The sequence below is a fragment of the Pleurodeles waltl genome, chromosome 9 (genome assembly GCF_031143425.1).
Source record: "Pleurodeles waltl isolate 20211129_DDA chromosome 9, aPleWal1.hap1.20221129, whole genome shotgun sequence".
In the NCBI taxonomy this organism is placed as follows: domain Eukaryota; kingdom Metazoa; phylum Chordata; class Amphibia; order Caudata; family Salamandridae; genus Pleurodeles; species Pleurodeles waltl.
The window spans coordinates 885,299,588-885,312,853 of NC_090448.1; the positions used below are offsets into that span (position 1 = coordinate 885,299,588).

General features: G+C 41.7%; 1 protein-coding gene across 2 annotated transcripts in view; it reads right to left on the bottom strand.

Moving 5' to 3' along the window:
• LGMN (legumain) overlaps positions 1-13,266 on the bottom strand; it is a 95,070-nt gene that overhangs the window by 41,267 nt on the left and 40,537 nt on the right. For both annotated transcript variants that reach the window (XM_069208210.1, XM_069208211.1), the window contains exon 4: positions 3,175-3,256. In XM_069208210.1, the coding sequence (XP_069064311.1) occupies positions 3,175-3,256 (82 nt within the window). The remainder of the gene's footprint in view (positions 1-3,174; positions 3,257-13,266) is intronic.

Consider the following 13,266-nt stretch of genomic DNA (forward strand, 5'->3'; position numbering starts at 1 on the left):
CATGCAGCAGCTGTGTCTTCAATCTGACCATTTCTATGGGCGAGCACAAAGTGCTCCGTCCATTCTGATAAACATACGATGCTCGATGTTTTCAGCTTGGGGTCGGACTACTTTATATGTTTATTTTCTACGCAGCGCGATCGCGCTGAATTTTACATAGCACGATCGCACTGTGTTTTGTTTTTTTTGCTTTACAACGCTAATAGCCCTAACTCGAACAAATGCGAGACCCGTTGCATTGAAAATGCTTGTTTATTCTGGGGTGTCTCGCCATCCGCATTCTTTCTGGTGTAAAAAATCATATTAAAAATACGTACTTACATATGAATAACTAAATGGCTTTTTTGGAAAATCTTCTTCATCCGCTAATTTGTTTTACTGTCATTCTCATTTTGTTTGTATACATCAGGGGGACTGAGTCAACCTATCTCAGCCATTGGCTACCTCCCCTGTGTGTGAGACGGCCTTTTGCCTGTGCACACCTTATTAAAAAGTAGTCCACATCATTGCTCTGGCTGGGAGGTTTCATTTCCGCTTCCATTTTATTTATTTATATTTTTATTATTTTTAAATGTAACTTTTTTTTCTGAAAACACACTTTTAGACAGCAATCTTTCTAAGTTTTATTACTTGTACTTTTTTAATGTCTGTTGCATATATTTCACAGGTTTTTTGACAATGATTGTTCTACTAGTAGATAGACCAGTAAGACTTGTAAGATTGACTAATGAGTAAATTATTGTACAAGTAAACTGGGCAGAAATACCTATTTGAACCCTGAGGACCTAGTTAGGAACCAGAGTTGTTAAAATGAGAAAGGAATAATGTGTTTATATTGATTGACAGGCACTCCCATGCCCATTCTCACTCCTAAAAGCCTAGTGCATGTGGGATATTGTCTCTCAGAAGAAGGAAAGAGCACACTGCTGTTAGAGTAAATCCTTTAGCTGGGAGTGTTAGACGCAAATGTTAAACTTTCACAGAACCATCAGACTATATATGATCCCCTAGGTCAGTGGTTCCCAACCTGTGGTCCAGGGACCCCTTGGGGTCCGCGAAGCCTTCTCAGGGGGTCCGCGGCTGCTTAAATAATGAAATAATATTAACAGAGTAGGTCCCCAGCTTTCAGTAATAACTCAGTGGGGGGGTCCCCGGATTCCAATAAAGAGTCAGTGGGGGTCTCCGGGTTCCAGTAATGATAAAGTGGGGGTCCACAGAAGTCAAAAGGTTGGGAACCACTGCCCTAGGTCTTCCAGAACCATTCTCAAACTTTGGTCACCAGCTAAGGCTTCTTCTACGTGCACTTGGAATGGGTGGTTGTTTCTATACGCAATCTTTTCTCCCATCCCCGTTTAATATGTACTTTGTGGCCCTCTAAACTACCCCTTTCTTGTAGGGTGGAAAACTTTTATAGATGTGTATGTATTTTCATTTTTGAACTGCTCTCTGGTCTGCTTTTCATGCACCAAATAAAATGTGTATCCAAGTAATTAGCCCACGCTAAAGTACCTCTGATGCCTATCAACACAAACACAGGTTATTCTGTGCATCAAAGATCCAGATTATTATTTGTTACTGCCTGCAACTGCTGGCAATAAAGGCTGTTGATTACTCTCTCCACAATTAGGAGCCTGAGTTGCTGGTGCGGGGACATAATGAGGGGAGGGTAATTAATTGCCATTATTGCCCGGCAAGCAGTCTAGGCCATTAAGACTTTTAACACTCCCCCTTACCTGTGAATTTGGGTCACTGATGCGACAAACTGCCTCTGTCCTCGGCCACATCAGCCAGCTCTAGACTTCTTTCTTCATAAACTAGTGTTATTCTCTTTGTTATTCTGTTAGATCTACTAACCTTTTTTCATTAAAGGGGGTGTAAGACTTACCAACCACTGATAAGTATTTACTCCTTATTGTGTTATGGACTTCCGATGGGGATAGGGCCTACATTTTCTTTAGAGATGAAAGGGGAAGAGCTGTCACAGCTGACGGACAGACTGGCTTATGATGGGAAAAAGCCTGAACTGAACTGCTGCAGCAGAGAAGCAAAGCTGTTTGTCTCATTGTAGATCCAGACAAAAAACAGTAAGACAGACTTCTGGGCAGGGAGCTGTCAATAATGCTCTTTCTGCAGGCTTGTAAAGGCAGCTATAGCCCTTAGGGAGAGCATTCTGATTTGTTTGTCAATTTCCAACATTCCATCCTGGATGCTCATAGGGGTTAACCAACACCTGCCCACACGAGCGTGCAAAGATCATCACTGAATCTGATATTCCTAGGAGCATCCCCTTACAACTGCATAAGCATGTACATCAAGCATCCAGCATGAAAGTTTTAAACAACTCACAATCCTGCACATTTCCTTCTTTTCCTTTTCAGTCATTGTAACCAGCACTGGTGTGCAATTTTTCAACTTGGGAAGCCAGCTATATTGCTCAAACAGAACAGCAGTGTAAATGGTGCACTCTGACAACAAACTTAGGGGACTAACATCACTTTAATGTATCTAATAGTGTACTGCTGCGTTGTGTGCAAATATGATACAGGCTAAAGGAAAGATGGGATGTGGAGGAAGAGTGACATAAAGGAGATTAATAAAGCTAGCATGGGGACATCAGGTCACCACTCCTATCAATGTGAATCTCATCTACTTGTGAACTCTAGTGAAAAGTGAGATAGTGGTACGGTTAAATGAGTGCAAAAGTGGTTCCATGCTCTTCCATAGCAACACAATATTTGGTGGTCAGCAGGGATACTTCATAAAAAAGAAGCCAACAATAGTGTGAGGTCACAAATGGGGGTTCCTCCTTAAAGACAACAGTTCAATCAATCAACAATTCAAACTTATTTTATTTAATATCCATTTGAATATAATCATATAATTTTTTGCTTTAGCATTTATTGTTGAGCGGGACCCTAAAAACCTCACATCCTGGATGGGCCACGTTTCCAAGTAACTTTACAAAAAACAATGCATTTGACATTAACAACATAAGGGGTGCAAAGCAAGTTACTCCAGTTCTAATATTTCCACCACAAAGAGACAGCACATCAACAAAAATACACATTTATGTTTGGAGAAAACAACTGTAAGGAGTTGTGTTGTAGCAGTGCTTGTGAGACCTTAAAGGTATTTCCATCATAGGGTGAGTGATGATACTCCACAAAAACCTACCTCGTTAGTGTAGTCCTTTGGAACTCCAGCATACACATCTGTACCGTTCGGCCTGTTGATTATAATGCCCTTGGTGGGATTTCTAAAATGTTAAAAGCAAAATATCCATCAGACCGATTTAATATCTTCAAGTCAGCTTTTGCAAGTTTTGAGATTAAAGAAACAGGGTGTCATTGCTAAATAGATCTCTAGACAAACATCCTTGAAAAATATCAGTTGAACAACATCTGTTATCATTTGCTCATTCGTCCAAAATATCTCAGCTAGAGTGACTTCTCATAAACTGCACCTCAGCGACAATAATGAATATACTAGTGAGTCAATAATGAGGACTTGGGGCGAAACGGGACCTAAGGTTTGGTTTCCAGAAGATGGGAGGCATCATCACGTTTCTTCCTGGGTTAAACAAAAAAAAATGCTGAAGTCCTGATGTGCACACAATGGCATGGAAGGATTGCATTTGTTATTCATCCTATTACTGTTTTGGACAGTTTGGAGCGTCCACAGAACCCACTTTACTGTCTATTCTATGGACAAACTCAAATAAGCAGTTGCCAGTGAATCCTTGGTTCTCAAACGGTGAGATACCTATAATTTCTGTGAGAAGCTCCGTGTCTTAAGATCCAATTCCTCTAGAGACACATTCTCCCTCCAGTGTATATGAATTCAATCCCTGAGCCACATGCATGTCCAGATACTGCTGAACACGGTTACTAGAAGAACCAATAAACCCACAGCAGAGGCAAGGGGATGCAGCAGATCTGTGCAACACACAAATGCCACTTTTATTGGTATGCTCCATATTGACAACTTTAGAGGTCCTGAAAGATGTTCACACTGCAAAGGAAGTGGGACAATCATTAGTAGATCTCTCACGTACCTCTAGCTCACGCTCTACCCATGAGACTGATACCTACAAATGTAGCATCCTGGAGTACGATAGAGCATATAGAGAAAGATGGCAGCTACAGATACATCCTGAGTTTTTAAAGTTAGTTTATTATGTATTATGTGCAAACGTTGATGCATAAATGAATAATAACCAGAACAAAATAAACATCAGTTAAGGAATACAATCAAAACAGATCATTGAAACAACAGCTAAACATTAGTAAACAAATAAGAAAAGAGAACACACTGAAGACATGGGATCACATCACAGAGGCAATAACGACACAAATCGATACAGACGTTCTATGTACAGAAAGAAAATCAACAAAAAGAAAGGAAAAGCAGAGTTAGACACTCAAATTCAAATGTTTTTTCAAAGGAGTTCATCGTTTGTTCTCCCCTACAATGTTTGAGAGCTGTGTTACAAAGGTTTGCACCTGCTACCTTTAGAGAGTTGCCTCCAAATTTTGTCAGGTGCCATGCCTGAACATGGATTTTGGTGCCTTGTTGTTCAGAGCCTCTCTGAGGCAGAGGGAGCTCTGCATGATTAGTTGTGCCCTAGTCATCAAGAGAAATTCATCCTTTTTGCAAGAGGCAGTGTTGTTTTTCATTTACTGTGTAAATAGTACAAACGGCCCTATTTTTCAGTTTTGCAGTCTTTGTGTGATTTTGAAGGACCCCATACACCCCTATGAAATACTGTGCTTGCATAATTACACCAAGTGAACCAATGGTTGGCAATGGTTAATGGTCAGCAGCAAACATATTTTTGCTAGTGTAAATTGGGATATTTATGCAAAAATATATCCAAAATTCACCATGGTGCAATGCCTTGCACTGCCTCACTGGGAATACTCCTGATATACAACACAGGGAGACTGAATCACAAGCGGTATAATCGCAGGCTATAGGAGCAGAATGCCCTTTGGCTGAGAAGACCACTTTAAATGATGATTATGGAAGGATACCTGCAATAAGAGGAGGTCAATCATAATCTGCTACAAGTTCAAGAAGTGAATAGAATTCAGTGGACGATCTGCCACGGGACATTTCAGCTCCAGAGTGCCATCATGGGAAGGGAAGCCATTCTGTACTAGAGTTAGAATTTTGTCCAGTCCCAAGCATCACGGACACTACCTCTGTTGCCCACATATTGCAATCTGGCCCGTTCATAACAGGCATTTTAAAGGCTGTTCGACGTCAGCGGTTGCAGAAAGGCATAAATAGAAAGTTATCAGGTCACTGCTTATCACCTCTACAAGGCGAAATTAGTATTAAGCACAGTGCATACATAGGGCCTGATTACAACTTTGGAGGAGGTGTTAATCCGTCCCAAATGTGACGGATATACCACCAGCCGTATTACGAGTTACATAGGATATAATGGACCCGTAATACGGCTGGTGGTATATCCGTCACTTTACAGTCACTTTTGGGACGGATTAACACCTCCTCCAAAGTTGTAATCAGGCCCATAGTGCCCTTGATGACTTTGTTTTAATTATGGCGCACTGATTGAGCTAATGGGTCGAGACCCTTTATCAGCCACATGATTATAATGTACTGCTTTTATCTGTTTTTTCATGAAAATCCCAATACAAATATATATATAAAACATGGATTTGCAATGCAATAGGTCTCGTGTTTGTGAGAGTTAGAGCTATTGGTGTTGTAAATGCATAACTGGACTTTTCTTGCCACATATACTGGTCAACCTTGCCTCATAATTTGGACTTTCCTGCCACATAATTCCAGTGGCCCTGCATTTAACAACTAAGGCACTTCCATTTACCTTCTTTCTCTATCCGCACAGTGTTAATTTGTGTTCAACATCAATTCTTAACAATTAGAAGGTGGAAAAAGAACAAAAAATGCAAGGCAACAGAATTGTGTTAATCACGCAGTGGCATACTAAACACACAACGAACGCACTCCACGTCTCTCTAGTGGTAATCGTTTCCTCCTAGTTACTGGTCAAGTCATGGCGTACCTTTCGAACACATACATGTTTTAGAATTAAAACATGCATATTTGCATGGTGTCATATCTGTGGGACTAAACACCTAAAGCACAGAGGTTATACATAAAGGTATGTAGCCAAGCGCCTCAGTGCCCCCACATGGGGTAGCAGGCGCTATATAAAAGCAGCAGTACAATACAATGTAACATGCAATGCACCCCCTACTTCCGCTGCCAGAGGTCTGGGATGAATCCCGTCCGCCACCAGAAGCAGCAATGCGCACCTGGCATTATGTTTTTTTGCTGCTCTGCTGTTTCTTCCGCAGAAAAAGCTAAGGACCGACTCCACCTACTATGTCCCATCTATGCTCCAAATCAGCTTATTTTAAATTGTGCCAACTCCAGGTGTGCCAGCTGGCATAATACAATCCTATGCCTTGCTCTGTATCTCCATGGAACGGTATAGCAAGCTTTCTTTTCTGTTTGGGTATGTGAATTTCCTCAGCTGGATATCAGAATACATTAAGGGGGATACAGTCCCTCGCTATACACCCACCCTTTTCCATTTCAGTGCATTTACAAAGATTAAGAAAGGGGTCCCAAAGTGCTCACTGCAGCCTGTGCAGAGGCAAGATTAATTGAATAAAAAAACAGCCTGATGTGTTCTGCTGTAGCAGCAGCTGCGTTTTCTGAGGAAACAAACCTGTTTTTTTTTGGATAGGCAGGGGAGGGGAGCGAAGAGAGCCACGATCAAACAACTCTATGGCTTCCGAAGGGGGAAGGTGGAGAAAGAACAGGAGTAGCCTCCTGGGAAGTTGCCTCGCACTTTGTACCAGCCTTTCTAGTAAAGCGACAGCCCTTGTAAAGAATGCTGGTTTAAAGGGTTAATGGACAACCACAGCTTTACCTCGTTGTTCCTGGGAAACACAGGAGAAGCAGCAGTTAAAGTAAGGCATGAGTACAATTCATTCCCACATCTCTTGCTTTGGCATGGGGTCGCGAATGGGTACACACATGCACACAAGCGGGGAGTGGGGAGAGAATTAAAATGCACCTTTGGCCATGTTGTCAGCTGGGCTGGCTGTTTGGAAGCTGTGCTTTGCATGGTGCTCCTTCGCCTTGCAGGCCGCCTACTCTGAATGCTGCAGGGCAGAGCTCTTATGCCCTAATGCAGTGGTTCCCAATCTTTTGATTTCTGTGGACCCCCACTTTAACATTAATGGAACTCAGGGACCCCCACTGACTCATCATGGGAATCCAGGGACCCCCACCTGAGTCATTACTGGAAGCTGGGGACCTAATTTGTCAATATTTGTTCATATACTAAAATTTTCTAGGCTCTCGCGGACCCCCTGAGAAGGCTTTGCGGACCCCCAGGGGTCCCCGGAAAACAGGTTGGGAACCACTGCCCTGAAGCGCTGTCCTCGCTCTGGGCTTGGCTGTGTGCCACATTTCGGTCGCAATGCATATGTAGCTGAAGGGCGGCAGAGACGCTGCATGTGATAACAGTCTTCTGCCATCTTCAGAGTAGGTGCGTGTTCAGCTTGGTCCGCCATGCACTGTGCTTAAAAAGATAAGTGCAACTGCTGTGGGAGAGAGGGAGTGATCGGCAGACAGCCGGCAGTGAAGCAGAGTTAATTACATTTTAAAAATTTTGCTTGAAGTGCGGTGTCCATTAAGCATGTGCAACTTCACTGGGGCTCATGGAAAGAGCTTCAAGCTGCCATAAAGCGCGAAGGTGAGAGACAAAAGAAACAAGCATTTACAATGCAACGGGTCTCGCGTTTGCTCATGTTAGAGCTGATCGCGTTGTAAACTCCTAACCTGACTTTTCACCTATCGAGTCAAAAGTGCATTTATGTACATAACCCGAAAAAGTGAAATTAACTATGTAAAGCGTTCGACTTCTGCAAAGCGAGATCGTGCTCGTAAATTACAGAAAAAGAAGTCAACGAGCCCGATGGAAAACAGCGAGCCTCGCATGTTTTCTGTACTTGGTCGCTGCGCTCGAGGAGGGCTAGCTACCGGAAAAGGCATGACGTATGCGTGCCTTCGACTAATGAAAGCAAGCAGATTTTATTAGGCAAGCCCACGAACCAATAAAAAACACTGACGTGAAGTTGACAGGGCTCCGAGCCCTTTTCTAAATACTAAAGCGTCTCGCTGCGATACGCATGCGAGAGCGCATGCAACGCAGGCTCGACCCTAAAAAGTAATGCACCCACACTAAAGTATATGGCCGATCATGCAATAATCCATGTAAAAGGGTCAGTCTGCAAGGCAGTAACTAAACAGCCTAAAGGCAGAACACACGTAAAGCATTTACGTACGAAATCAAGGGAATTTTGAAAGGCAGGCCCAGGAACGAATGAAAGCGATGGGCATGGTTAAAGCCCACAGAATAGATTACAACATGTCAAAGAGCAGTTCTTCCCAGGCTCAACCTAATAAGCACTGCACATGTGCACTTGAGTACAGCAGAGACAAGGAACATCCAAACCCATCTTGAAAATCATGGAATTTTGATGGGGGCAACTAAGCAGATATTTCGACGTGAGAGGGGTAAGGACATGGACACAGACAAGGGTGTGCTTATAACTGTGAATGCTTATTTATCTGTAACTTGTTTGGCAGGACTGCTACCGCTTCTCAAGTGACAAAGGACATTTTATGTACATTAAACACAAACTGCTGAAGAGACAAGCTAGTGAAGCAAAGGCCAAATGAAAACACAAACAGGTTAATAGCAAACTGAATAATAAAGACAAGGTGAAATAGACATGGTCTCAAGTCCAGACAGAAGAAATACGCTGCGTAAAAGAATATATTCTTGAAAGAACAGTAATAGAAATGTATGTCAGATAAACAAAAAGAGTAAAAAATAACATGAACAAGAAACACTGTGGAGATAATCCGTATACTGTTATCATTGTGACCAGGAAAGCAGGAAGAAGTGCCACAGCAGAAGAAACAAGGGGGATCGAACAGCAACAACAAAAGTATAACAGGCATTTGCTATGCAATGGGTCTCGCATTTGCTTGAGTTAGAGCTATTGGCATTGTAAATTCATAACTGGACTTTTCTTGCCACATAAATTGGTCAACGCTGCCTCATAATTTCGTCTTTTCCTGCCATGTAATTCCAGTGGCTCTCCATTTAACTAAAGCACTTCCATTCACCTTCTTCCTCTATGTGCAGCAAAAAATGAAAATGTTGCCATTTCAAATTAAATGTATGAAGTTATGAAAGTTATTTGAATTGATTTATAAGGTGCCTTCGGGTTCATGTTTTTCACAATGTGTCGGGTTATATGAGGAGTCATGGAACAAATTGGACCTATGCGTTTTTAAGCTGGCTTTCTAACCATGTCACTATTTTCTCATCTTCAAAATGCATGGATATTGGAAATGCATAAAATGGAATGACAACTGCCCCCGAGTTTTAAAAAGTCCACTTGCAGAGGCAGCACTTTCCTGCACTCTAAATGCAGAATGTGATCCATTACCTCCCCCATCAAATAAGCAAACATCATTAGTAACTCCACCCTGAAGGATAAGATATGCTTCTATATAACGTGTAGACTACACAGGTTGTATAAAATGCCTTACATCTGAGTTATCTTATTGCAGAATGTATGTTATTTTATGATCTATTACAAATGTTTGCACATTCCCGTTTCTGCAAGTACCCCGCAAACAAAATCCTGATAAATTTTCATTCAAGGGCCTAACTGGCAGTGTTTCAAAACCTTCATATTGCTAGACCTACATTTAACCATTTTTTTTTATTATTTGTGTAGATACTGTTTATTAACTTTGCTTTATAGTGTCAGACTTGTCACCTTCAGCATACTATAATCCAAAGAGCACACAGATATGTTTTGCCGAGTTTGGTGATAGGTCAAATTCTGAATCACATGACTCCAAGCACGTTAGACAGGCTTTGGTTAAGTGTGGAGGAGAAGGCATGGCACAGAGAGGAGAAACCTGTTCTTCAGGCCTGCACTAATTAAGTCAGTGAAAACTTCAGTTACCAGCCGATATTATTTGATGAACATTTGAGGGTCAAGGTATTTAACAGTAGATGCATTCAGTCTAACCATTGAAGAGAATTTGTGTAAAACTGAAGTTATTATTTATTTCCAATAAAGTATGAAGTTAGAATGTAGAACAAGAAGTTATAAATCAGGTAGTTTTGGCACTAGAAAACATTTTGACTTGCATTTGGGTGGCCTATGATACACAGAAAGAATACTGTTACTTGTTGGTCTTCAATCTTTTCCAGCTACACACCAAGGCCTCACCGCTGCCAGTGATGAAAACAGATGCACACCCAGACACACCAAAACGTACTGAAGCTTAACAGGCTAGAGACTAACTAGCACACTGTCAGAGTCAAACTGCAGAAGGTGAAAAACATGCAACTACGAAAAGACACAAAATAAAACAAGCCCTTGAGGAAAGAAGAGAAGATGACTGACCTACCTCGTGTTGTGTAAACGTCTGAATAGAAATTGGAAAATAAGGCTAGAACTGTATTTTTTTTTACGTTAAAAAAATGAAAAGTCTTGCAAGCATTCTTGCCTCGCATTTCAACAAAGCTCCAATGAAGTTAACAATAGCAGAGCAGCCTGAGGAGATTTATGGCACCAATAAAGGAGAAAACCAATGCCTGTGTGGAGAAAGAGACCCCAGAAGCGAGGCTCTGCAAGTTTAACATCAGTGCTTCTAGCTGCCAGCCTAAAACACCCACAGTGAAAAGGGTGCAACAAAGAAATAACAAAAGTAGTCAGTCACAGCAAAAGATAAAGAAACCAAAGTGGAATAATCCAGTATTTGGTCACTGCTCTGAAACAGAAAAAGAACAGAGAAAAAGGCAGAATTGACCACTAGCGAAAAATAATTTTCAAAGGACACTGCAACCAACAAATGAAATCGCTTTGAGCCTAAGAAGTATACTAAAAGTATACAAGAGGTCGAACGCTTAAGCTCGACCTAAAAAGGAACTGCACAAGAGAGAGCAGCTGTAGTCAGGAGTGGAAAAAAAGGATAAGTAATATCCTAAAATAGTTTGAGAAGGGGAGAAACAGAAGAGGACAATCTCATTGTCATACCAGGCAACAGGAGTGAACACAGGAAAAAAGAGGATACTATCAATTACAGCTATGACTAATCTTTTTTTAAGGCGGGCATTCATAAGGTTGAGGTCATCAATGTGGTGGAAACCACTTCATCAGAAAATATTAATAAATCACCTTTTTCACAGCCTGTGCAGGGGCAGTAGCCAGAAGCATACTCACCAAGTCCCTGGAACTAGGTTATTTTCTGTCTGAGTTGAAAACTTCCCACATTAGGCCACTCCTCAAGAAGAAGAACCTCATCCCATCCTCCCAGCAGCAATAACAGCTTGCTCCTAGGTAAAACTTTTTGAAAAAGCAGCTTTTACTCAGCTTTTTAAGTCCACAGAAGACACTGACTTGATGCCAGTCCAAAAATGTGGATTGAAACCAGTGAAGGCATTGACTTAGCCCTCATACCCCTAGGAGATTACCTAAAATTAAGAGTGGACAGCAAGTGAGTGACCGCCCAATTGCTTCTGGACTTATCAGCAGTATTTCACACTGTCCACCAACACACAATACTTCAAAGAGTTCATCATCTCAAAATACGTAAAAGTGCTCTGAAAGACATTGCTGCACTTCAAAGACATACAAAGCTTGATGCATGTACCAGCCATTCACTTCAGACCCAACATTAAGGCATGCCTCATAAGTTCATTGAATCTTGTCTCTTATTTAATACCTAACTAACCCCCTTAGTAGGCCAGATTAGATTGTTCAATTCTACCTGCTACAGCTATGCAGATGATGGACAAAGATGTCTAAAAATGGATAGCCCAGGAGACCTCTACAATGCCTATTTGTCTTAAATGTGTGGATGATGAATAACCACCTAAAGCTCAACACTGCAAAGGCAGATAACATGACCTGTGGACAATGGCACAAATATCAGCCTTCTGCCATGCAGTCCAAGAATATTGATGTCCCTCCAACCACAACAAGAGACATAGGAAATCTAAGGTGGACCATGAATTCAGACCAATTCTTGAAACCACAAGTTTAGATGGTTACAGAGTGCCCTCACAGCTTCCCTTACCCTGAAAACCAACAAAAGCTACAATCCATACTCACACACGTAATCTCCAAGCTTGACCAAATCAACAGTTTATGCCTCTGCACCACCAGTTCATCATATACAAAATAAAACTAACCACGGAGCTGTCAGAAGAATCCTTCTCTGCCTCTGCACCGGAGGATAAATGGCGCCAGTCCTGCACATAAATCAGTGGCTAGACAAACAATGTTCAAAGCACTTTGCAATGTCCATAGAGTATATCAAGGAAAGGGGCCACTATATATACAAATTAAATTCAAGCAATACAAACAAAAGAGGACACTGTGCTCCAGGCTTGCACCACAGATGTTCATTGCGCCTTACTACAAGAATTCCATAAGAGGAACTACTTTCTTAAAACAGGCCGCCAAGCTCTGGAACTCACTACCAGCCAATAATCTAAGCACCCATGTGCACTTAGAGTTCATAAGAGCAGTGAAAACATGGCTGCTCCAAGATAACTATACCATCTCATGCATGGGATAGAACTAGAAACAATAATCGCTCCATCAAGGACAGTCCACAGATATGCAACAGCTCGACTAGCACACTCTCCTAATGTTGATAATCACTCTAACGACTTTCTATGTCTAGTTAAGCTACGAAGGGCTGTGCTGTGTCTAGCCTGGATATCATACAGTAATGTAAATTCATGCATTAAACCCTAGCCCTCAATACTACTATAACACTCAGCAGTGGGGCAGATGATTATAGTTCAAACGGACTGAATAACAATTCCTTTGTACTACATGGCTCCCTTCCACTCACATAAAAAAGACCAGCTAAGACCTGCTACAGGTCATGTTTATCGTGACCTTTTACCATTCCACAGCAACAAATCACTCATCTTCATTGAACAAGTATAGAATACCTGAGATCAACTGCAATCCTCTGGCCATAGTAGGACTCTTGTTTAGCCTTCCACTGCAGGTTCCATCTAACCACATACCACAACCACTCCTCAACTTCTCACAATAACATAATTCTAGAGATGGTTCTAGAGAAGCCCATTCCAGCAAAAGATCTGAACGTCCCACCTCCAAATTATGCCTGCTTGGCACCATAAAC